Consider the following 26,851-nt stretch of genomic DNA (forward strand, 5'->3'; position numbering starts at 1 on the left):
TCCGCCCCGCCCCACCGCCCTCGCCAGCCCAGCTATCCATGGAGATGGGAACGGGGATGCGTTTTGGAAAAACGAAGTTGAGCAACAGGGATTCCCCCTGCAGAAGGCAGTCCCGGGCAGGGAGGCGAGTGCTTGGGGTCAAAAGAGCAAGACCAGCTCCCCGCAAATGCAAGACGAGCCCCCCGCCTGTCGGGGCCCCGAGGAGCCAGACACCCCGTGAGGGAAGCCCACCACTTCTCTGGGGGTGAGGCGCATCTCTGTGACCCCTGCTTTTCTACTGGCATCAATCCAGAAGCCCCGTTTGCCCAGGATTCCTTAAGCTAGGCACAAAACGGCTCTGAACAGGTCCTCTCGAACCCGGTGACCCCACCACAAAATCCAAGGGTCTATTTCACCACAAAATAGCTCACGTCAGTGGCTCAAAGCAGCTGAAGGGTCTTCGGTCAAATTAACCTGGTTCTGAGCTTCCTCAGAACAGAAGAGCTCACGGCCAAGGGTGCAGACTCTTGAGCCAGGCAGGCTGCCTGGGGTCGAACCCAGCACCACCATTGACCAGCTGTGTGATCTTCACTAAGTTACTTAACCTCTCTGTGCTCGGTCTCTCATGAGGAAAGTCAGGAGAAGAGAAGTTCTCTGGTAGGATTGTCATGAGGAATCAGATTAGTTAATACACATCAAGCGCTTAGAGCAAGGCCTGACACGTAGTTCATTATTATTACTTATTGTTTTTCAATGTCCCCCTGGTTCCATGAGATAAAATTTTGCTCATCTTTGTTCTTCCACAGCCTAAAAATAATAACAGTAAAAACTAATGTTTCGTGAGCATCTACAATGTGCTAGGATCTAGGCAAAAAGACTCATCTGCACCCCCAACTCGTGTCATCTCCTCTTCTCTCAAGAGAAGCAAATCCCCTGTATTTTACAAAAGAGGAAACACTGGTTCAGAGAGGTGAAGTAACTTACCCAGGATGCCGAAGCTACTACATGCACGTCATGGATTTGCACCCAGGCCTTCTGAGCTCAGAGCCATGCTTGCAACCATCGAGTCAATGAGGCCGACGGCCAGAGCAATGAGAATTCTGACCATAAAGACGATAGCAGGGGCGCCTGGGTGGCTCAGTCGTTAAGCGTCTGCCTTCGCCTCAGGTCATGATCCCAGGGCCCTGGGATCGAGCCCCGCATCGGGCTCCCCGCTCAGCGGGAAGCCTGCTTCTCCCTCTCCCACTCCCCCTGCTTGTGTTCCCTCTCTCGCTGTGTCTCTGTCAAATAAATAAAATCTTTAAAAAAAAAAAAAGACCATATCATACATTCAGTGAGCAGTCCCTGGGCCCTAAGTGCACACCGCCTATGTGTGCACTCCATTTAACTCGGGGGGGTGGGGGGCATTAGTACCTCATTTCACAGAGAGGGAAACTGAGGCCCAGGGAGGTTGGACACGAGGACAATGCTGGGCGTTACCCGTGGGTGAGCCCCCTCACTTCTCCATGCTCGGCTGGCTGCCTCCCACGGGCCCCGGCTTAGAGGAGACAGTCCCCATGGACAGGGACCATCAAAGAGCACAGACAGTCGCTATTATGATTCCTTAGTAATCCCTTAATTATTAATTAGTTCCTTAATTACTCCTTCTTCCTTATTAATACACAACTTTTCCAAGTTGAAACAGACTCTGAGTTTTCCTCTACCTGGCACAGGGAAACCTCTCTGTCCTGACCTCGGCCCGCTTATCACAATGTGCCAGCCACATCGGTTTGCTCTCTGATTTACAAAAGCCTAGAAAATTCCTGCAGTAGAGAGTATTTTACACTGCTCCACCATCTGAAAAGTAAGCCTCCCCACAAGATGCTTAAAATTGTGCGTGCCTCCATGAAGCCACTACACCACAGGTAGGCCTTAACCCTAGGAAATAATACCAAATGGCATTAGTTAATGTATATTGAGCACTATATCCCAAGCATTTTATAAGTACTTAACATGTAGAAATTCTTAATCCTATGACCACCCAATGAGGTAGGACTGTCATCATCCTCGTCATACAGACAAGAAAACGACTGCCCAGAGAGGTTAAATAACCTGCCCATGGTCACACAGCTAGAAAACAGTGGAGCTGGGTTTTGGCTGAAGAGCATGAGCTCTTATCTAGCTGACAAAAGGGATGTAGAGAATGTTGACCACTGAGTTACTTATAATAGCACAAAGTTGGGAGCAGCCAAAGGTGTAAAAAAAAAAAAGTAATGGCTAACTAAAATACTAGACAAATATATGATAGAATGCAATGCATCCATGTAAATGTCTGCATGCCGAACCCCTCACTACACCACCACTGTCCCTCAAATCCACAGTGACTGACCACATACCCTTTCAACCACTCCCAAATTCACCCATCCACCTCCAGCCCCCACTGCCACAGCCTTCCTTCATGTCACGCCTGGTCACAGAGCCAGCCCACCCCAAGAGGAGGCGTTGTGTGAAGTGAGAAGAAACACCTCTTCCCCAAGACACCCTGCTTCCTCCTGCCAGCAGCTGTCTTATTAATACACAAATTGATGATGTACCCCATTTGAAAGGTAGTCCCTAGAGGAGGTGCCCTTGTGCAGTGCACAATCCTCACAACCGGACAACCTGCCTATTATAGTCTCCATGTCATCCTAAGGACACTAAACAAACAAATATGAATATCCTCTTAGAATTAACTTACTGAAATCAGGTCCATTAGAGAAAAAAATCGGTCTAGCATTCATAACTATCCAATAATTACGTAACTTGAAATTTATCCTACTTTAGATCATTCTCTTTTTACCATGTCCTCATTGGCAAAAGATATTGACAGACAGTGTATGGAAGAAAGAATACACAGGGCCAATAAACAGAAGCATTAAACCGGTCATAGCAAAGGAGTGTGTAGTAAAGAGAAGTACCAATTCAGCAAGTATTTTTTAATTTTTAAAAAAAAAATGGCACTTCTGGGATGAGGTGAAACCATTCCTGACATGGTATTGATGGAAGTTTCAATCTGTAGATTTCTGGAAGGTGATTAAAGCTCTCGAAATGACTATCCAAAATCCCACTTTAGGAATAAACCCTGAGTACACAACGACAGACACTCATGTATACAAGATTAATTAATCCTACAAGCATTAGAAGATTCATTGCAGCACAATTTGTCATAAAATTGTAAGTAGTTTATGTTTATCGGCCCATGAGAAACCCGGCGCTCTTACAATTACTCAACATGTGCTAACCTAGTTAGCCTTCTTGACAACACTGTGGGGCAAGAACCTTTGTTATCATCATTCTGTACATAAGGAAATGAAGACACAGAAGGGGAGGTAATGCCCCTAAGATCACAGAACAAGCAAGTGGCAAACCGGGCCTCTGCACCCGGGAGACCCAGGGCCAGAGCAAACTTACTTGCCGTGTTGAACGGCCTCCCTTTTGGATAATAGTAAAAAGTTGAAAAGTTTTGCCTATGTAAAAAAAAAAAAAAATAGTTAAAAAAAAATAAAAAGAGTTTGGGGTGGGGGTCAACCTCATCATCCAACAAAACAACCCAGGACCAGCTAAGACACATCATGGTACACTCACCCACCATGAACTGTAGCGACATCAGTTGCTGGAGGTCTGGGAAGCTTCTCGTCGTGAGTAAAAAGAGCAGACTAGAAAGCCCTACCCAACAGAACTGATCCCCCCAATCAGTGCCGTTTGGAAGGAAAAAAGGTGGTGCTTTGGTACGGTGCTGGCAGACAATGAAAGAGCTCAAAAAGCCCCCTGACCTGTGGTCTTCTCAGTAAACACGACTTTGGACTCGGCCGTGAAGTTCTGTCCGGTGAGGATCATCTGCTGGCCCCCGTAAACCAGGCAGCTGTCGATGTCTTGTCTCTCCACCATGGGTAGCTCGTGGGCAGACCGCTGGGCTGAGGGCCAGAGAAAGAGAAGTCACTGGGATGGCAGGGAGAAGTCCGCTCAAAAGGGGCTTTCTGCTTTCACGGCAACCAGACACGCTCTGCCCCCACTCTGTCACCTGTGGTCATGGCAAACATGGAGCCATCGGCCCCGGCAACTGCGAACTCTGGAAATGCCACGTTCCTGCAAAAGTGCCCTAAGTCACTTGGGCTAGTTTGCTTCTAACAGCACGGTTCGTTCTCGTGAATCAAGGGATAGATGCCTGTTCTCTTTATAGGGAGGCAAAGCGAATGAGATTTGATCTTTATTTTAAAAAAGGGCAAATCAGCTTTTGCATAAGAGTCCCTTTGCCAGAGAGTACTGTCTCCTCATGCACTGATGTCAACAAACACGTGAGGGATCATGCCTGCTAAACGCCAGGACCCAGCTCCTGCAGGGTTTAGACGTACTCGCTTGGGAATTCACTGGCAATCCTAAACTGGGTCTTCGAAGCAGCATGATGTTGTCCCATCACCTCTCTGACCTCATTTTCTAGGACACCCCCACCCCCACCCCACTGCCTCGACTCACTGTGTTCCAGCCAATCTTCTAGAATGTTCTCAGTGTCTCTCAAACACACCCCGCATACTCCTATCTTTGAGCGCTTGCACCTTCTAGTCCCCCTCTCTGGAAAGTTCTTCCTGATTACCTGTGTGGCTCCCCTCCTCACTTCCTGTAGGTTTCTCCTCTGCCACCCCCTTCTCCGAGAGGCTTCCTTACCCCATCCCTCCATCCTCCCGCCTTGAGGTTTAAAACAGCAGTCCCCGCCCTGTCTGTGTGTCTCTCTCTTCCTCTCCCCTTTATCTTGAATTATTAGTTCACCTGTCTTCCAAATCTCTCCCCACTAGAATGTGAGCCCCAGGAAGGAGCTTTGTGTACTGCTGTAAGCCCAGGGCCAGGAACAGTGCCTCGGACCTAGTAGGGGGTACTCAGGATGGATGGACTGATGCAAGGATTGATGGATGGAGGTCGATGCGGATACACCTCAATATATCTTAATACATTACATATACCCACCTATCGATCTCTACACATGCCTATATCCTCCCCTGTGTCTACGATAAATGAAAGATGGAGAAACAAGACAGTCCTATTATGCTAAGCGCTGAGCCACGATGATCTACTTGAATGCTCATAGCAACTTTTGGAGGAAGGATTAAAATTATTCACATTTGCCTAGGGAGAAAACTCAAGCTAACAGAAGTCAGGTCACCCCTTGGCCAAGGGTGTGTGGTAGGACTTAGATTTGAATCCTCAGAAGCTGGTTTGTCCAGCTCCAGAGCCCCATCCCTTGGACATTCCAGCCAGCCACCGATTTTTCGGAAGGTCAGGCTACAGGAAAAGAGTGAAGACCCTCTCCAGCCACCTTTCCTAGGCAGGGTGAGGAACACGTCCCCGCCAGCGAGAGGGGCCCATCTGCTCAGGCCTCGCCTTAGCAGCGTGGGCCGCAGAGGCTGGTCCTCCCCTCGTGAGTCAGCCCCAGCTCCTGGCGTCCCTCCCAAGCCCCAGAGCTGGGCCGAGGGCCAGCCCTTTCTGTGCCAGGGGCCCGAGGCCCTCCCCATCCGGGAGCTATGGCAGGCAGCGGCCGCACAAGGCCTGAGGCCCAAACCTAACCCTTCCCTCCCGGCCAGCCGGCACCTCCAGGTGGCCAAGCAACCCCCTCCATCTCTCCTGAAACCGGCTCCTTCAGGAGCAACCATGCCCTTGGCAACACTTCAGGAGTCCACCGTGGACCAGCCAGAGGCTCCCGGGCACCTCACCTTGAAAGTGCAACCCAATGACTCACAATGATCCCCTGCTGGTTTCGCCCCATGCCCGGCTCAGCCCGGGGACCAGCTAGCCAGTGTTGTTCCAAAGGGCTGCCAGTTAAGAGTACATAGTAAAAAGGCCTCTCTGCAGAAGCTGCTAATTTCTCCCACATGGGTCGGGTTATTAATCCCTTCTTTCAATATAAGAGTTTTGTATGACTTCCTAATTGAGCTGCCACAAATGGAGATTTATTAGCAGTGAAAACAGCAGTTGCATTGCCTGGAAAAGCAGGTCCTGACTTTTAAGATCTGCCTTTGATGAGTCTAGGGGGCAGCTGGGGGCTTCTGGCCCCAGGAATGGGTGGGGAGGCGGCTGGAGCCATCCCTCCCATTTTGCAGGTGGAAAGCCTGAGTCATCACTGCTGGATGAGCCAGCCGTGGCCGTGACTCTCAGCACTGGGTGGGAGGCTGGCCCGGACGGCTGCTCTGTGAATCACCGTGCATTGCTGTGAACACAACGGGTTCCTTCCTGGAGCAGTTTCACTGTGTCTCCCTGCAAAGCCCCGAAGTTTCAAGCAAACACCTTTTTCTCCCTCAGCCGCAGTTGCATTTCCCACACCTTCTCCTTATCTGAAGGAAAACACTCTTTTTTAAGCAACAATTTAAGGAGAGAGAACGGGAGTCCAGCCCAGCTCCCTGTACTTTTGTCTCTTCTCCAGTCCCAAACACGAGGTGAAGGCTGGGAGCACCAGAATCACTGAGAGCTTGTCAGAAATGCAGAGCCTCGGGCCCCACCCCAGCCCCACCGAACCCAAGTCTGCAGTGGAACAAGGCATCCACACGGTTGTTATGCACTAGCAAGTCTGAGAGGCACTCTTGGCCCTGAGGGCACATCAGAAGGAGCCAGGAAGTTTAGAAAATACTGACACCCAGGCCCTAATCCTAGAGCAGGGGTTCTCAGCCTGGGTGCGATTGCCATGGGGTCGGAGCAGCCTTTGATGCGGGGCCATCCTGTGCACGGTAGGATGTTCAGCAGCATCCCTGGCCTCCACCCACCCCTCCCCTGTGGACAACCAGAATTGCCTCTAGTCATAAAGCTGGGTGGCCCCTGGGGAGGAGGGGGCCAAAATCGTCCCTGGTTGAGAACCACTGTTCCAGAGGTTCCGACTTCAATGCTCTGAGGGGAGGATCCCAGCAGAGATTTAAAAAAAAAAAAAAAAAAAACCCCTAAGGATTCCAGTGCCCCCCCCCCCGCCCCCCGGTATGATCTGCCATACTATCAGTTGCAGGACGATGCAGGACCCGGGAGCCAAAGGAGAATTCCCAGTTTACTGCGGCTTGGGCTCTGTGGTCAGAAAGACCCAGTTTCGAGTCTTGCATCTGCCACCTCCCTGCTGTGTGACCCTGAGCAAGTCACTTCGCCTCTCTGGATCACAGATGCCTCCTTGGGAAAACCCTACCCGTTCCTGCCCTCGTGGGTCTGGTATGAGCAGTATGACAGAGCATACCACGTGTAAACACGGGTACGGGCAGTACACACGTGGTGAAATAGCAAATATCGATAATCTAGATATCCATCGATGCACGGATGGACGGACCTGTAGAGAAATACAATTCAGCCATGAGAAGGGACGAAGCACGATCCAGGCTACACCGTGGATGAACCTTGAACATGTGATGCTAGATGCAAGGAGCCAGACACAAAGGGACAACTCTTCTGGGATCCCATGGCTACAAACCGTTCCGGATGGGTGAATCGTTGAGACAGAAAACAGACGAGTGGTGGCCAGGGTCTGGGGAGTAAGGGCCAAGGAGTATGGGGTTTCTTTTGGAGGGGACGGACAAGCTCTGGAACTAGATGGTGGTGGTGGCAGCGCATCACGAGTTCCTCCATGCCACGGAACTGTACACCTTAACGTGGGTCAAATGCCACATTTTGTTATGTGTATTTTATCGCAATAAGAAAACATCTAATATAAGACAAAAGCTCTCAGCCAGTGCCCAGCACACGGTAACCGTTCCAGAAATGACTCTTTAGCACCGTCAACTTTCAAAATGCCACTTCTTCTTGCTTAGCCCTTTTCAGAACATTTTCTCGTTCGTTGTCTTTTTAAACCCTTTGGTGACAGCCCGACCGGAGCGCCGAGGAGGATGCTATTAACGCCGCTTTAGAGGCAGAGGAATGGATGCTCGGCACTCAGCGCCCTCAAGGGGCAGGCCCAGCGCAGGTGAGCCCTTGGTCCCAGCTCAGGGGATCCTCGCATGGGGCTTCTCTAAGCCTGGGGCCCCATCTGGACGCTGCAACGGTTCACAGACCCACCTCATGGGCTGTTTCGAGGCTTCCCCGGGAGAACTCACGAAACGTGTATATGGCTCAGTAAATTTCAGCCAGCAAGGTTAGGGATACTAGACCCTGTAGTTTCTCGAGCCGTTTCCATGCACGAGGTGCAGGCTAGGTGTTGCTGTCTTAGATTCTGCATTTCACCAAAGCTGTGCCCACCACATCGCCACATGCCTACATGCGCTACTGAGCTTGTCGCTGTTGTTCTTGGTGGATCCCGAACCAGAAACCAGATTTCTCAACCTCGACGGCCAGAGTTGCTCAAAGGAAGGCTCCCAGGTCACCTGCAGCCCGATTACCTGGTTGGAAGAGGCACTTAATAAACATGCAGATGCTCAGGCCACACCCTCGATCTCCTGCACCCAGATCTCCTAGTACGTGCAATAGTAACAACCTTTCTAGGCGACTTGTTACACACATCTGTTTGAGCGCCAACTTTGACACTTAAGAGGCCACCTGAGAACAAAGGGACCTCCTCCAGGGGATGCCCCGGCATCCTCGGGAGAGCCCAGAGGTAAGGCAAACAAATCCAATTAGCCTCTGAAAAGAGGAACTGAAGAGAGGCAAACAGCAACCAAAATTACCCTCCTGGGGTCCACTTCCTCCTCTCTCTCTCTCTCTCTCTGATGCAACCTTTCACACCGATGGCTGCTAATTGGAGTGACACCATCCAGGGCCTGTGAGACGGCTCAGGCGCAGGAAGCCCGGCTGCGTGCACCAACCCTCATCAGCCCCCACTGACTCTCATTCGGCCTTTCAACCATTAGAGATTCCAGACCATCCAAACCATCCACCCCGCACTGCTCTATCCAAACGAGGGGCCACCATTTTCAAGCCATCCTGACGGCCCGGCTCTCCCTGTGCGTGAAGTCTAGAACCCTCTGCTTCAGCGTAAGCTTCTAGGTGGCCCTCACCAAGAGACTTCCCCAGGCTTCCCCCCTGCCCCCAGATTCTGGCACATCATAAAGGGGCTTGGGGTTCCTGGGTTTTATGAGCTCTGAATCAACAGGGCACTTGTTGGTTTAACCAGTTCGGGTGTTTGCTTTGACCAGCAACAGTGGCTGATGGAGAGCAGAACGGGGAAATCCACACCGGCTCAGGGTCCTGCAGGTCTGCCTGAGTCAGCCTGGAAATGCGACATTACTGCTTGCCTGTCTACAATTCGCCCCGTCACTGGGGTGTGTGGCCAAGAATTACGATCTACCCGAAAAACCTCAGGAGACAGGCAGGAGAGACTGGTCAGAGAAATTTGATTCTGCAGAGTGGGTGGATTCGGCTCATAATAGCGAGTAATTACAGCCTCCATAGAGAGTGCCTCGGATTCCAGGCACTTCACATATATGTGCTTGTTGATATTATAAAACACACATTGAGGAGGTAATTTAGGGTCGTGGATAAAAGGATGCTGCCACGTGGATGCCCGGGTTCAAAGCCCAGCTTGGTGACTTCTGAGCTTTGGGACCTTGGGCAAGTCACTCAATCTCTCTGTGTCTCTCTTTTCTCACCTATAAAATGCGAATAATCATAGTACCAACCTCCTAGGGCTACTTGCAATTAAATGAGTCAATGCATGGGAAGCGTGTAGTATTTTGTCAGGCTCACTGAACGTTAGCTATATTTATTTTGACTGCTAAGCTTCATGAGACCACTAAGCAAGAAGTATTCCCATTTTGGAGCTGGGGGCACTGAGTCTCCCAGAGGAGAAGGGATATGCCTGAGAGCTCCCAGCTAAGTTAAGGCAGACAGGCAGAATTTGAACCTAGACTGTGGGATTCTACAACCCTGAGGGGCCCCTTTTCAGTAAAGGCTTTCCCAGAGGGAAAGCTGCCAGCCAGCCCAGGCAAGGGGCGGGGGGGGGGGGGGGGGGGGAGCTCCCATCAGTCTCATCCTGGCCACCCTTGGCCGCAGCGCTCCACCTACTCTATGCCCCTCTTGTCTCTACAGCAGGCTGCCATCCTTGGCCGTGAGCCTGGCCCAGCTCAGAATACAGTGCTGACTCAGGCCTCACCCGAGACCAGCCCCTTAGGCCCCTCAGCCCTTGCCCCGGCGATTCCCAGGTCTTCCCCGGGAAGTGGGAGGTGAGCTCCCTGAGTGTGGGATTCACTTCTGTGAGGGACCTGTCAGCATTCACCGCGCGGGAGTGGGGTACGGTGTGCACAGATACATGGGGCCTGCGTGCATGCAACCACCTTCTAACTCTGGACCTCAGGCGGCCTCAGCTTTCCCATATGGAATTTGGAGCAGTAACATCTACCCTGCGGGGCCAGTAGATCTCACCTCACCGAACCCACAAAGCATTAAGGCCTTGGTGGGAGCTGTGACCTTTCCTTCTTGCTCAGATAATCACTCTCCCATTCCAATGTGCTAAGAGTCAGCCCCTTTAGAATATTCGCACGTATCTTCATATAACAAGACCCTCCCTGAGGGCTGCACAACTCTCCATTCGACTGACGAGTTTTCTGGTCACTGAGGGACCCAGGCAGGCTGGACAGACAAAAGGACACGGGTGTCGCCCCCCAGCTCTGCCCCTCTCCTTGCCAGCCACGCGGCTGCAGCAAATCACAAAACGCTTCAGAACTTCAACCCGCGAGAACAGAAGCTCCAAGGGGGCAGCATTTCACGCCTCAAACGCTCACTGGCACATCAATAAATGCTTCTCAATGAATGAACTGAGCAAAGTCTTCAAGGTGAGACTTGCGAGGCCGTGGGGAGGCTGGAAACAAGTTAATACATGTGAGAGCCATGGGGACACCGCAGACTTCCAATCAGGGTGGTTTTGCCTTCCCTGGCCCTGCATACCTGGCTCAGTGAGGGGCCTTAACCTTCGGTCAGGTAACCACATCCATGGGCAGAGAAGCGGCCTGGGCCCCGCCCCCTAGGCCCCACCCCCACCCCACCCCACCCACTGCACCAGCCCCATAACCACCCAGGTCCTTTCTCAGCAGTGGGGTGTGGGCAGACAGAGGCGTTAGCAAAGCTGCTCTGCGGGGCCAGGGGGAGGGCGGCAAACAGCTCGTGTGGGACACTCCACGGGGGGGGCACTGGGCTTACCCTACTGTGCTCTCAGCCGGTACCTCCCGTATGATGCACACACACATGCACTGAACCCCCACAAGGGCCAAGAAATAGGTACGACTACTCTCCCCATTTGACAGATGAGGAAACTGAGGCACAGAGTGTTAAGGAACTTCCTGGGACTGCATAGCCACTAAGTGCCAGAGGCAGGATCTGAGCCCAGGCCCAGACCTAACCACCACCTGAAACCGCTTCTCCACATCATGTAGGTTTCTGGTGTTTCTGAAATGTGGCTTCTTGGTAATTGCTTAGAAGTCTCCTTGGAAAGCATGGGCTGACAAAGGCCTGGTCTACCCACCTTCTGCCCGGTGCCCAAATTTTACCCAAGATTTACTGCTACAGCAGCTCATGGGAGACACTCTATGGCCATGGGAGCTGGGCTGGTCTCCTGATGTGGAAGAGGGTGCCAATTTTGGGGTTCCGGCCCAAATGAATCCGTCTCTCGTGATGTAACTCCACCTTGGTGTCCTGAGATCCAGCACGATGTGGATGTCACTGCTGGTTTGCTCCCTTACTAGTTGTGTGACCACGGGCAATTTATTCAACTTCTCCGTGTTTCAGTTTTCCCAGCTGTGAAATGGGAACCGACACTGAGTTCACAGTGTTTTTGATGATTCAGCAGCATCATGGAAAGTGCTGGACTCACAGCAGGTGGCTGATCATTGTTCCTCTTCCTTTACCTCTTCCCTGCCAGGTCCCTGTTGTCTCCTTTCTTCCTTCCTTTGGTTTTCAAGTATTTATTAACATCTACTGTGTACCAGGCACTGTGCTAATAAACAAGTTTGAAAATATAGATCCCATCATGTCAGTGCCCTACTTAGACCTCCAGGCTTCCCATTTCACTTGGAATAAAATCCGAGTCCCCAGCTTCACCTCAGAGCTCTCCTGACCCCTGTTCACTCCACACAGCCTCCCCAGCTGCCCTTCTGTTCCCTGAAGACCCGGAGCTTATGCCTGCCTCAGGGCCCTTGCACTTACTGTATCCTTCAGCTGGGCCATGCTCCCCCACCACTCAGGCCCAGCTTAAGGTGCCACCTCTTCCAAGAGGTCTCCCCTGATCAGCACACCCAAGGCTGCTACTCCCCACCCCCAACTCACCAACACATGGTCCTTGTTATTTTCATCATCATGCTTAGCTGTTTGAAATGATGGTTTTCATTACTTGTTTATTGTTGGTTTTCCCCACTAGAATGTGACCTCCACGAGGGCCAAGACTTTCTTTTGATCACTGTTTTATCCCCAGTGCCTAGAACAGTGTATCATGAACTCCAAATATATTTCTAAGTGGAAAAATCCATGTTAAGAAGCTCACAGGAATGATGTGGGTCCTCTCGGCTTCTGGCAGAAGCAGGTGGACAAGTTAAGCATTCCTGCTTTCACGAAGCAAATGAGGGACTATGCCAGGCTGGTCCTCCTGATTCTAAGGACGTTCATGAAGCAATGCTGCATGATCGCCCGTCTCCCAAGCCAGACCTAGGAGAGTGAGCTGCAGCAGTGAAGGCATATGGATGAGGGAAGGAACGCCCGAGGAAAAAACCCAAGGAAAGCTTGGGTTTTCCAAGCTCTTGCTTGCAGAAAAGGGCATATGAAACAAGCGGATTTCCAGATGGTGAACGATAGACCTCAACCCTACCTCACACCATACACAAAAATTAGCCTGAGATGGAGTGTATCCCTACACCCAAAAGCCAGAATCAAAAAGCTTTTAGAAGAAAACATAAGAGACTATCTTTGCTTCCTTCAGACAGGTACAGAGATTTGTTGGGGGAATGCAAAGAGCACTAACCCCAAAAGAAAAGAAAATGATAAGTTAGGACTTCATGAAAATAAAATATCGATGCCCGTAAGAAGACACAAATAAGAAAATAAATAGGCAAACCACGAACTGGGGAACATGTTCATAGTACATACATCTGACAAAAGACTCCTATCCGCAATACCAAACAACCGCTGCATGTTAACAATAAAAATCTGAGTAACCCCGTAGAAAATGGGCAAAAGCTTTGAACGGACACTTCACCAAAGAAGACATGGAAACAGCCAAGAAGCGCACAAACTGGAGCTCAGCATCCTGAGTCTTTAGGGAAATGCAAATTATGCACAAGGGGGGTACACCTCAGGCTCCCTGGAATGGCTACCAGTAGAAAGACTGACAAAATCGGGGCGCCTGGGTGGCTCAGTCATTGGGCGTCTGCCTTCGGCTCAGGTCATGATCCCAGGGTCCTGGGATCGAGCCCCGCGTCGGGCTCCCTGCTCAGCGGGAAGCCTGCTTCTCCCTCTGCCACTCCCCCTGCTTGTGTTCCCTCTCTCGCTGTCTCTCTATCTGTCAGATAAATAAATAAACTCTTAAAAAAAAAAAAAAAAAAAGACTGACAAAATCAAACAACGGGGAAGACGTGCAGCACACGGAACCCCCATGCACTCTAGCACAGAGTATAAAATGATCTAGGAAATACCTAAATTGGAACACAGCCTTTCCCCACGATGCAGCAATTCCATTCCCAAGTATTTACCTGAGAGCAGTGGAAGCATTTGTCCACAAAAGACCCGGAACGAGAAGGTTCATGGCAGCCTTCTCCACAGCACCCGAACCCCGCCAACAAGACAAATGTCTATCAATGGTATATAAACAATCATTATTGTTTAGTCAAGTATAGTCACACAATTGAATAGCATTCGGCAAGAAAAAGGAATAAACTATTGAGTCACACCATAATAGCAATGGTCTCAAAACCACCGTGCTGAGCAAAACCAGCCAGACACAAGGGTACATGCTGTATGATTCCATTACATGAAGTTCCAGAACAGGCAAAGCTAATCTATGGTGATAGGAATCAGAACAGTGGTTGCCTGGGGGGGGGGGGGGGGGGGGGGGGGGGAGGGCAGGGGAGGAGGCAGTGATGGGGAATGAGGGCCCTTCCAAGAGGAAAGGAAATGTCCTGGGTCTCGTTTTGAGTCAAGGTACGGTGAATTGTCAAAAATCACTCAGCTGAAGACATGCAGTCTGCGTGTCTTCATACAGATAAGACACATTGTATCTTCATAAGATACAATACAATAGGATTTATTGTATCTTAATTAGACTTCAGTAAAACCCAGCTATGTCACAAAAAGGGAGAGACTGAAAAGAGCTTGTGAGAAAATCCAGGTGCTGGTCCCCATCATATACCCAGCCCCCCCCCGCCCCCAGGCCCTGCGAAAGGAGCAGAGCGAATTTCCATTCTGTGCTAGGAGTGGGCAGGACTTGGTGGAAAACTGTTTTCGGTGTTTTCTGAAACTCGATGAACAGAGATGCCCCTTTGCGGGGCAAGGAGAAAGCCCACGGGAAGGTTCTCACAGGACAAGACCCTCTGCACCTGCGGACAGCCCCCCTCTGTCTCTTCACTGCCTTTCTCTCCCGCCGGGCAGCCTGGAGATGCTTGTTGTCACTATTTTTTTTTTTTTTTTTAAACAAACATTCTAGAGATAGTTACTATGTGCCAGGCCCTGGCTGACACCCTCTGGTCTCCGTCCTTACTTGAGAGAGACTGACAAGTAAATTGGGTTGTCAGCACAGAGCGGGGGCCCCCATACCCTGCGGGGTCAGGGCAAGCATCCTCCTTGAGGGGCCATGTGAACGGCGGCCTTGGATGAGGAGGAGTGAACCCAGTGACCGGAGGATGGGAGAAGGAGGGGAGGAAAGGTCAGAGGGTCCCAAGTTTCAGAGCACAGCAGAATCATCGGGCGACCTCCGAGAAGTCTCCGTGCGTAGACCCCACCACTGACCGAAAGACTTGCCGTTTCTGCGGTGGGATTCGGGCATCATACTGTTTTTTTAAGAACTCCCCAAGTGATTCCAATGTGCAGCCACGTTTGAGAACCAGTGTTCCAGATGGAGCAGACAGCGAGAGCAAAAGCCAAGAAAGAAGTCAGAGAGAGATGCCAGTGGATTTGGGAACTGAGGAGCAGAGAGTACGGGAAGTCAAGAGATGCAGCTGACGAGGTGTCCCAGGCTGAACGGAGCCCCGGCCAACACTCCCCAGCCTCAAACCTTGACTGTATTTGGAAATACGGTCTTTGAAGGTGTAAATAAGCTCAGGATGGAGGGCAGATCACACAGGATCAGCGTGGACCCCAATCCCAATGAGAGTGCCCTTGTACGAGACCGAGCAGAGGGTCACGAGAGCAGGAGGCAGAGACTGGAGTGATGCCCCCACAAGCCGACGGGTGTAAGACTGCTGGCCACCACGCGCAGCTGGGAGAGGGGCCTGGAACATTCCCCTGCAGAGCCTCCAGAAGGGACAACTCGGCTGACACCTGGATTCTAGGCTCTGGCCTCCGGAACCGTGAGACAACAGATGTCTGTCATTCCGAGCCTCCCCGTCGGAGGCACCTGGTCAATGCCAGCCCTGGGAAAGTCCTACAAGAGGGACGCAAGGGCTCAAGCACCCCAAGAAAGTAGCACTGATGCTGAGAACATGGAGGAGCCTTGAGGAAAGGAGAACTGCCCCATCTCTGGGCTCTGGAGGAGGAAAGGCCCTGCAGCTGCAAGCCAGGTGTAGGGTGTGTCGTCGGGGAAGACGGGGGTGCCCTCCTGGCCTCTCCCGTGTGCCTGGAGAAGCGGGAGGTGTGGTTGTGGGTTGTCATCAGCAGTGGGAAGGGGTGGGGGCGGCTTCCCGAGCCAAGAGCACTGGGGAAGCTGCAAAAATCATCTCTGCTGACAGTCAAGGGAGGGAACCAAGTATCTCCTTGGCAATACTGAAGGATCTTGTGGGAACAGGGAAGTAGCGTGGAAATACAAAGACATGGCTTGTCCGTCGACAGGAAGGTGAGATTTGACCTCTGGCATGCTGACCTGTGAAGAAATGTAAGCCATCAACGTTTCTAGCAAATTAGTCCACTTTCCAAAGAGTGGCCTCCAGTAGTTTAAGTTTTTGTTTTTGTTTTTGTTTTTCACTAGAATCTGAGAACTTACCCTTGATCCCCAATATACAAGTGGCACCCTCCAAAGTATAAGTAAGCTAGCCTTGCAAATAAGTACCAGCCCACTGAGTGTTTTTCCTACCAACTCACCCTCCCCACGGGGTATATACTAAGTCAACCAGTCAATAAATACTTATCACACACATACTGTGTCCACACAGGCTACAGACTGTCAGTAAATATTTATTGAATTATCTCCCTAGGGATCATATAGTAAGTCCATCGGCCAATAAATATGTATAGAACTATGAGGCAGCAATCTAGGCAAACAGAACAAAAAGGGAATAAAAATGACAGAGGATTCCGAGTAGGAGAGAGAGAGCGACCAATTGGTGGTTCAGTCTGGTACTGCAAGAAATTGTGGTGTTCTAGAAACCTTAAGAAGGTATTTCACAGAACTAGAAAGCCAGAGACTCTGGCTCTGTTACCTACTGAGTAAAAACGAGTGAATCACTTTACCAAGAAAGTCTGTTTCCTTATCTGTCAAAAGGAGGTGGTTGAGTCAGCCAAACACAGAAAAAAGCTTATGTTCGAGATTCAAACAAGTTTATAACACCCTGAAGATCTTGCTGGAGGTGGATGTGGCTCAATGGTGATTCCTTAAAATCTCAGATCAACAGGAGATACATTGACCCAAGCAACCCAAACATGGAGAGAAACAGGGGCTCTGGCATGTGGTCTGTCCTGAGGCCTCCTGTTCCCCACCTTGCTACAAACCACAGCCCCATCCTGTAGTGAGTCATTTGCCAGAAAGAGGAGACCTTATCTTCTCAAAATCCCCCAAATCACTGAGGAAGAGCCCAAGTTTCCTTCCCAAAACATCTCGAGATGTTCAAAAACAACAGCAGAGTGGGGCAGCGACCATGACTAGCACTCAGGGGCCAGGGGTGGGGTCTGCTGGGTAGAGGAGGGGAATTCCAATGTTTCTGAGATGATGTTTTTCAACACTTGTGTTCCCTTGTTGTCTGCTGTTGGGTCTTTCTCGTCTAACATCAGAGGACAGACTCACCACCACGTTCAGCCTGATCCACATCGTGACTTGTAAGGCTGGAAGAAATCATAGGGCCCCTTCATCTTTTTCCAAAGACCAACCAAGACCAAGTTCTGGCTTCTCTCCCAACGAGGGCCCATGCTCTCTCCTCGTTGACTTTCAATCCTGAGGGCCAGTTTTCCTCAACCCTCTCTGCATAAGATGTTCTTGCGTTTGCTTTACTCATTAATGTCTGATTAAGACTACCTCTGATTAATCAAAGCCACATGAAGAATTCCTCTGATCCACACAGTATTCTGAATTTGTTGCGGTTTTTTAAAGATCAGATTTTTGGTTTGCCTTAGAAAGTCAGAGGATTTGGCCATGCCTGGCCTACATGCCCACATGGAAATACTGGCTGGGGTGATATAAAGGCAGTCCCTTTAGGTGGGGAATGTGTCGCCCTGCTCCCTGGTCTCCACCACTCCCTACTGCCGCCCACCAAGCCACTCCACTCCTCTACGGGACCTCCCTGGCCTCCGTCGGTAACGGATTTTTGTGACACAGACTTACGGTAAAATATCCAGTAAAAAGGAAAAAGAATCCTGAAACATAATTGAATACAGAACATGATTGTAACAACATAAAAAGTACTCTTAGAAGAAACTAAAAAATAATATAAACAGCTTTGGTTTCAGCAACATTGTTTACCTTTTTCTTCTTTATGCTCTGACAAGTGATTTGCGAAAACTCTCAAACCCGGAGCAGACAATAAGCTTTGCCATGTCTAAAAGCAAAAACCACCTTCAAAACTTGCCTCAAGTACCCATGAACGAGCTCTAAGTGGCTTCTTCTTTCAAAGCCTGATGAGAACAGAGCCAGTTTCTGCTGGGGCCGGGGGGGGGGGGGGGGGGGGGGGGGAGGGCCCCGTCCACATGGCAGGTCTCAGCCACTGCATACTAGATCATTCTAAGATTCCTCTGCATCTTTGTTTGGGCATCTCTCCCTGTTCACATTTCAGGCCTGCTGGTACAAGTTAGCAACCCCTCAGCTCTCTCTGTCCCCCCTCTTCTACAAAATGTGCATCACAGCACCAGCCATTGCCCAAGACTGCTGCGAAGACTGCACGAGCTCTTGAGTGCTGAGCGCTCAGCACTGTGGCCCGCAGAGCCACCGCTCCAGAGGCAAGAGCCACTGGGATGCTCTCCCAATCGAAAGGAGAGGCAAGGAAAAGAAGAGGTCGCTGCGTACAGTAAACCCACTCCAACTGCATCTACCCTTTTTAAGACCAAAACATTTATACATGTCAAGCCTTCTAAACAAAGCTGTAGGCTACTCATTAGCTGTGTTATTTTTTAATTTCCTGTGAGACCACGAAACCTTCCACAAGTAAATAGAAGCAGAGAGAAATTGTTAAATGGGCTCTGTCTCTGGGCCCTTGGGTCCTCCTGGGCCCCCTGTGGACCCTTGTGAGTCCCGCGCATTCTCGCTGGGCACCTTGCCCCGGGTGGAAGGCCATATACAGTATACTTTGCAGAGGCCGACCCTGCCCAAAGCCCAACTTACAGCACTCGATGGGGTTAGACGCAGTCTGCAGGGAGACGATCCTCCCACTGGACTCTGGGATGTGCACTCGGAACACCAGCCGCACCCGTGTGTTCTTCCTGCCAATGTCCGTCTCGCCTTTCCGCAGCTCAATGTCGGCGTTCCGAAGCTTCAGGATCCCGGCGCAATCAATGCTGCCAGGAGGTGGAGAACCCCATTTAGAACTGACCATCTCGGTGAAAAGAAAAGATCACCCACAAAACCGCCTTACTCAGTTAACCAAAATAATTGTACTGCCAGCAACGGGGGGGGGGGGGTGCGGGGACTGCAATCCACTGATAAATAGTTCAGCCAGGAATTGATGCCCAGCGGGAGGTCAAACACATACAAAGTCATGAGAGAAATTCCCCAGCGGAAATTACTTCTCTAGGGAGATTTTTTTGGTATCGATTTTTCTACTCTCAAAAGTATCTGAAAAACTCAAAGCTGTAGCTGGTAAAATTGATTATAGGCTGCTCAGTAGATGAGAGTGATGTATCAACATTAAGTATCTTTAATTTGATAAGTGTACTGTGGTCACCAAAGAACACATTCTTGCTCTGAGGAAATGCACATTCAGGCATCTAAAAGTAAAAAAAGTCACTGTGTCTGCAACTAACTGTCAAACAGCTCAGGAAAGAGCAAAGAGTGAAGGTAGTAATAAGGCAAGTGTGGAAAATGTTCACGATTGGTAAATCGGAGTGAACAGTAGACAGGAGTTCTTTGTAAAATTCTCGTGGTTTAGAAGTTTGAGATTATTTTCTAAAAAAGAGTTTGTTTTAACTCCAAAACATGGGTGCAACGTCTCCCAAACTTTAGCTATATGCCTGTTGCTTTGTGAGTTTTGACCTTTCTGTATCCTTATTTAATCATTTTCCATGTAAATAAATTTAGCCTCATCCCAAGTAACATAATCCAAAGACACACAGGTATTCTTCCTCCTGACACACAGGAAAAGTACTTAGGTAGAGAACTTTTTCAACAAATCTCAAAGGGTCCATCACAGAGTGGGAACCACCATCCACGGTTCCTTCCGCCAACTCGAGAGAGTCCCCTGTCCCAAATCCCTGCCACTTGGCCCCACTCGTTTCCCCATAAAGACCCACCACCCTTGGCCCCCAGCCCTTACGTCGCCCTCATGTTATTTTTTGGCTCTAGAGGGATCTCCAGGACTTTGGTGTTGCCCACGATCTTCTCGTAGCTGGTGGTGGTGACGGTTTTGCCCGTGATCCGGTGCACCTGGTAGAAGGCATGGGGCTTAAGGATCCGCTCATCAGCTGTCCCAATGAAGATCTGAAGCCCCAGGGGCTTGTTTTCCATGTAGCCATGGAGCTGTGGGGGGAAAAACAAAATCAAGTTATCATAGCACATTTAGTATGCAGGGTGTTGGTGGGTGTAGTCCCACAAAGATCTGAGAAGCTCACGGGCAGCAGAAAGAGCACAGGATTGCTGCATCATCTGGGGGAATGGAGAACTGGAAGTAACCTTGACGTCCAACCAGAAGGACTGCTTCAATAAACTACAGAGATCCTCTCTAAAATGCAATATTAAACAACCATTAGGAAGAAGGTAGTAGATCAGAATACATTTATGAGGAAACAGCCAGAAACGCCAGTGCTCAGTGTTGCCAGGAGGGTTGTGGGGAGAATGTCACATGAGGGTGAGGACAGAAAATAACCAGGAAAGATAAACCAGAGCTCTTGACAATGGTTGTCTGAGAAGATCAGAAGAAGGAACTTACACTTTTTTACATGACTGTATTCCAGCAAACAAGTTATATTTTTTAATTAAAAAAAAAAAAAAAGAGCTAGGCAAAAGTACCATCATCTGAGTCAAAAGAAAATTAAAGACTGGAGGAAAATGTGTGCAACATACAACAGGCAAATGATTAGTACACAGAATATATAAAGAACGCCTACAAAATTCCTGGCCATCCTATTTAAAATTGAATCTCACCCCCAGTGGGCAGGACTACCTCCTTCCTTCTCTATCTCCTTTCCTTCTTTTTATCCCATCTAATATTATTATATATTTCCTCAATTTCTCTTGCGTAGGTCTGTCTTTCGTTCTTTCTCTCTCGTACACATGTGTGTGCAAGGGAGAGGGAGGGGGAGAGAGAGAATCTTAAGCAGGCTCCATGCCCAGCATAGAGCCCAAGACGGGGCTCAATCTCATGACCCTGAGATCATGACATGAGCCAAAATCAAGAGTCAGACACTTAACCAACCAAAAAACCCAGGTGCCCCAGGTCTTTCTCCTACAACTAGACTGTCACCTCTTCGAGGGCAGGCATGTCTATTTATTTTACTTGCCACAACATCCCTAGCACCTAGAATACTGCTTGGTTCATGGTAGGCATTCTGATACACGTTTGCTGAATGAATTAACAAAACTATCCAACAGAAAAACGAGCAAGAAATTTGAACAGGCAATTCACAGAAAAGCAAATGGCCATTGGCATGGAAAAGATGTTCAGTCTGACTTATAAACAGGAAAATGCAAATTACATAACTAGGGGATGCCATTTTTCACCTGTTCAATTGGCATGCATGTTGGTATTTGATAAAATCACGTGTTTTAGAGACTATAGGCACACAGGCATGCTCATGTGGTTCATAGGAACATAACCTGGTATAACTATTTTGTTAATATTTTTTTAAAGATTTTATTTTTAGTAATCTATACCCAGTGTAGGGCTGGAACTCACAATGCTGAGATCAAGAGTTGCATACTCTACCAACTGAGCCAGCCAGCTGCCCCAAAGAGTATTATGTAGCAGCCATTAAAATTAAAACTACATATTCCCTCTGACCTGGTAATTCCATTTCTTACTATGTACCCTAAAAGAAATACTGTGCACTCAGGAGACATGCACAAAAGTGTTTAATAAAACAAATGGAATAATAAACAATTAATTATAGCCATAGGCTTCTGAGTAATATGAAACATCCAGGCTATGAAATACTACAGCAATTAAAAAACAAAAACAAAAACAAAAAAACAGTAGAGATCAATGAACTGACCCAGAAAGATCTCAGACTCACTATCGAAAGAGAAGACAACTAGCAGAAAAACATCTATCGCAAGATACAACTTATTTTTTTTTTTTAAATGCTGGATGTTTGGGGTCTATTCATTGATACAGATATAAATGCAATAGGAAAAGGTGCAGAAGGCTGTACTCCAAAGTGACCATACCATGGTCACTTCTAGGGATGGAAGAGGAGATCAAGGTTAAGAAGGTGGTCAGAGAAGACTCTCCCTTGATTCACAATGAATGAAGAATCGATGCCTAGACACTTGTGAGATGTAACACTGGTTTAATATATACAGTAACAAAAGAAACAGAGGACTAGGCTGAGACTTTGAAGACGGTGTCCTGTCTTGCCACTCCCCAGCCAAGAAACCCCTTCCTTGGCAAATCGCGAGGGGCTGTGACAGGTGACAGCTCCCTAAATCCTACCCTTCTCTGCAGGTTTACGGAACTAGGATCTCCAGCCAACTGCCAGAAAACAAAGACTCCAGGGCAATGGAGGATGACACAGAGTCTAGAACTCTCCTGGCCAGCACCATCAATACAAAAATTGAAGAAAATGGAAAATCCAGTTTCTCAGTCATGCTAGCCACATTTCAAGTGCTCAGAAGGCACGGATGGCGAGTGGCCACTGCCGTGGACAGCACAGGTACAGAACATTTCCATCATCAAGTTCTACCGGACAACACCCGTCCCGAGAGATGCCATTCTCTCGTGCCCTTCTGAAAACCATACAGAGACAGGCCGGGAGCGGAGCGGAGCCAGATGGCACCTTTTTTTTTTTTTTTTAAAAAAACCTGCCAGGCCGACACCCACAGCATTTACATGTCTGAATGTCTGATACACACCCAAGAGATGCCCTGGGGCAAAGATGGAAATCCCAGGTCAGAGCCTCTTATCTTTTCCCCCCAGGCAAAGTGAAGAACAGGGGACTGTTCTCCTGCAAAAATCCAAAGCGGGAAGGTCAGAGTTTAGATTTTGTTTTTGTTGGTTTGGTTCTGCATTTGGACCCAAGATAAATAGATGTCCTCACCTCCTCTCCTGGATGTATCGGGAGGTGGTAAACAGAGTTATCACAGAGTGTAAAGTAGGCCAGATAGATGGTGAGCCCAGATTGTCTCAGGTTCTTTCCTCCTGCCCAGGACAGAAGAGCAGAAACTGCAGCGCAGCTGTACTCATGGTAAACAGCCAGGTGATACCTGAAGACGAAACTCATCACATCCCCTACGGCTCTACCTGAATCCAGCCATTTCCATGTATTCCCCAGCACCACTGCCTCTCCCCGGACGGACCACCAGTGCCCCCTCACTGGCCTCTTGCTGGCCTTTCACAGAAGAGCCCAATAACGTTTTAAAAAAAAAATGCAAATCAGACCCGGACACGCCCCTGCTTACAACTCTCCAAAGACTTCCTGCGGCCTTAGAATAAAATCCAGACTTGGTCCCAGGGTCTCTGAGGCTTCCACCAGCCCAGTGGCTTACTTCTCCTGCCACCCCCATTAGTTACCTGCCAAAACCAACCAGTCGTCTATTCCCTGAGCACACGAAGCTCTCTCCAACCACAGGACATTTGCACAGCCCCATCCTCTGCTTAGAACGCTCTCCCACTGGTACATTTTGTCTTCAGATACCTTCCAGTCTTTCCCAAACCACACCCAATGCTGGAGCCAGCTTTTTGGCCTTGCAAGAGCCACTTGTTAAAGTTTTTAGAAATTTTAAGAGCCAGTTGGTGCCACTTTGGTAACCTGAAGTCAGCCACAGTGGGGATATTTATACCACAAAAATTGGCAAATGCTACACATTGGGGCTCTTTTTTTTCTCCAGAGAATCAGACATTTCACATTCTCGAGCACACCCCTGGCGTAGTGACTTCATTACCATCTAAATGTTCTTGTTTCGTTGTTTGTTTGCTTAGCACCTCTCTCTCCCACCTAAACACAAGGTCCAAGAACCTTGGTAGCAGGAACCTTGTTGATTTTGCTCAGTGTGATGAATAAACATATTGCATTCACGGTCACCGGCAAGAACAATGCAGCAACGAAGGGCAGGCTTCCTGCAGGCGGAGCACCCCCTGAGGCTTGCCAAGGGCAGGCGACCCGTTAACACGGCTAGGATAGGGCCGAGTTAGGATGTGCTTTCCAGGCCCTCAGGCCATCCCCCACCCCCACCCCCACCCCCCACACACGCTCTGGGACCTGGTGGGCCCACAGCTGCTCTGGGATCCTGGACTACAGGTCAGAAATGCAGATCAGGTCCTCAAAGGAAAAAGGAGTAAGTGTTCAATTGTGAGATCAAGCATGTTCTTCCTGCTCTACAGCGGGTGTGGGGGGGGGGGGGTGGCAGGAGGGGGAGGGACGGAGAGAAAGATAGGCAACAGAAATCAACACAAGTAATGGTGCTCTTGGAGAAAGAAAGAAACCCATTCCTTTAAGAAGGACCTCTCTGCATTCCAAAGCAGCCCCCCTGGAAAAGCAGGACCAGCCGCTGCAGTGCGAACAGATGGAGCCCACCTCACCAGGTGGGCGGGCGTCCCTTCCACGGGTAACAGTGGAGAGGGGTGTGGGATGGTAGAAAGAAGAAAGGATTTCACTCTTGGTCAGACGCAGTTGAAGTTCAATCCTGGCTCTGCTTCTTACACGCTGTGTGGCTTTGGAGTAGCGGCTCCACCCTTCTGGGTTTCAAATGCTCATGTAAAACAGGGATATCACCTCCTACTCCCCGGGGCTCTTTCGAAGGCTTAACAGGACGACTTTGGTAGGGCCCCAAAGGAGAGCACCCAGTAAGTGCCCGTGAACAGAGACTTTTCCTTGTCATCAGAGGATGACACGAATCAAAACACAGAGGTGATACTACAGAACTTAATGGAAAGGTGAAGAATGAATGTGAAAGACTAGCAAAGTGAAAAACGACCCGAAACGGGCTTGTGGGTGGTAAACCCGGGCACTAATTCCAGTCTTCTCTGCGGGCTGGCTAACAGCCACTCTGACAGGGAGGGCTGGAACGAGGCGGGGCCCAGGGAAGAAACCTCACCATCTTGCAAGAAATGCAAAGAACACTTCTCCTCCACCCTCCCCTCCCCGAGAAGGTGGTGGAAGGTGCCCAGAGCCCTGACTGCATGGCGTGCTCATTCTGGAGAGCCTTGCCGGCCATCTGGAGATTTGGTGAGGAGAGCATGGAGCCATTCACTTCCTTCTCCAAAAGCCTAGTGATTTGGGTCTTGTGAAAAGAACTTCATGTCTCAGGATGGTCTGATGGGCCCTTGAGGTCCCGTATGCCCCATTGTCCCCATTTTAGGGAGACTTTGCTCACGAGGCCTCTTTCTAGACTCCTCCAAAGGTCAGGTCTTCCCAGGGACCAGGGCAAGCAAAGTCACCTTCCGACCTTAGTAGACACCTGCTGCAAACCTAGAAGTTCAAGGTCAGCTGGTTTCCCAAGCACAAGAGGCTCTGCATCCTGCAGCCAAGGTGAGAGCTGAAGTTCTGCTGCTTGTCATTTCCCAGGCGGGTGACAGGGTTCCAGGAAGGAGGGGTGTTTCTAGTGCACACTGGGAGGCCTGATACCGGAGTAGGGAGCGGCAGACTGATCTAATCTGCACAGCAGGAGGGCAGGGTTACTCCTTTTTTGGATGAGGTAGCTGAGGCTCAGCAGGGCCCCACAGCTCCGAAGCCCCCCGGGGGGAACCCCAAAACGTGGCCCTTTTGGCTTCCTCTGCGTCACCCCTGACTCGGAAAAAGGCCAAGTCTCCTGGAATCTGGAGTAGGCATCTTAAAACAGGCAGGTGCATCTTGCCAGCTCAGCAAAAAGAACCCAGAGGTGAACCTGGTCTTCACACCCCAGAGACCCATGGTTTCAGGGGGAAGGCTCGTCAGAACCCCCACCCCCAGATTCAAGCTCTGCCTGCTGGCAACAGCAATTTAACTGCTCTGGTGCACAGATAAAAAAAAAGGCATCAATCTTTTTTGGTATTAATTGTACAACAAGACAAAGGAAAAGTGGGTAAAGGTTCGTTCATTGTAGGAAAAATAGACAGCACCCCCCAAAAAATGTAAATTATAAAGAAAATACTCTCTCTCAAAATAAGCAAGCATTTTAGTGTATTCCTTCCAGACTTTTCTTCTAGGCACACATAATTGGGATTCTGTTTTACATATTGTTTCCACTTAACAATACGTGCGACCACTTCCTCTTGTCATTGACTCTTGTTTCATGAGACAATCTCAAATGACGGCCCAGTATCCCTGGGGCTCAGACTGGCAAGGCCAGTAAGGTGCCTGCGCACCCTATCACGTGATTTAAGGAGGCACTGGTTCTCGGGATTGTCTAAATGCAAGGCAGGCACCAGGGAGTGAGTGCTGCCTTAAATTTTGCCCCCACCCCTGCCTCTCTTGCCTTATAGCTGGGTCCTAGCCCAGACTTTCCATCTTCCGTATGGGCTACAGCTTTAACCCCTACAGTTGGGCATTTAAGTTGTTCAAACTTTCCCCCATGATAAACACTGCAGTGAAATGACATTTCCTTGAAAACAATTTTTCTATCAACTCTGCTCAGAGCTTTTTAAATAACTCTCAGATGGACGAGACTGCCACCAAGTCCAAAATGTGGGATTGATTTTCACAATGGCAACTGGCCAAAGAAACTCTTTTGAGTTTTACTAAAATCAAACTTTAACAATATTAAGTAGCATTTTTTTGTTGTTGTTGAATTCGGAATATTAAGAAATTGGTATCGTCCTCAAAAACTTCACTCTGAAAGAAGAGAAAAGCCCATAAGGGTGTTTTCTTGAGATTCCCAATCGTCACATAGCGTGTGGGGAGAAGATTTCTACAAATATGCATGGATCCCAAATTCTGCCTTTATTTCTGGATGCAAAAACATACCTGCCACCCCAAGCCCCCCCCACAGACACAAACACACACAGACACACACACCAGGGAAACTAGACCATGATTTCACTCTCACCTCAGGCATCCCAACAAACATTACATACCCATCTAGTGAGCACATATTAATAACTTCATGAGAAATCCTAATTCTCGAGACCTCCCTCTGCCTTACCCCCATACTGGCACCACCTGAAAGTCCCGTCAATTCCATTTCCTAACCCACTCAGACCCATCACCCTCCCTCCCTCCATTGCCTCCCCCCTCATGCAAACTACCACCTTCCCCTCCAGCCCTCACCGCCCCCCCCACTCCCCAC

The 26,851-nt window shown here is 49.4% G+C and overlaps 1 protein-coding gene across 6 annotated transcripts in view; it reads right to left on the reverse strand.

Annotated features, from left to right (window-relative positions):
* Positions 1 to 26,851, reverse strand: part of NFATC2 (nuclear factor of activated T cells 2) — a 137,614-nt gene that overhangs the window by 56,597 nt on the left and 54,166 nt on the right. For all 6 annotated transcript variants that reach the window (XR_003524841.1, XM_027623363.2, XM_027623362.2 and 3 more), the window contains exons 4-6: positions 19,749 to 19,951; positions 18,602 to 18,774; positions 3,771 to 3,911 (exon numbers count right to left, since the gene is read on the reverse strand). Coding sequence is in view for 5 of the 6 variants with exons in the window: in XM_027623363.2 (XP_027479164.1) it covers positions 3,771 to 3,911; positions 18,602 to 18,774; positions 19,749 to 19,951 (517 nt within the window). In the remaining variant the exon portion in view is untranslated. The remainder of the gene's footprint in view (positions 1 to 3,770; positions 3,912 to 18,601; positions 18,775 to 19,748; positions 19,952 to 26,851) is intronic.

Source organism: Zalophus californianus, chromosome 8 (assembly GCF_009762305.2).
Source record: "Zalophus californianus isolate mZalCal1 chromosome 8, mZalCal1.pri.v2, whole genome shotgun sequence".
Taxonomy (NCBI): domain Eukaryota; kingdom Metazoa; phylum Chordata; class Mammalia; order Carnivora; family Otariidae; genus Zalophus; species Zalophus californianus.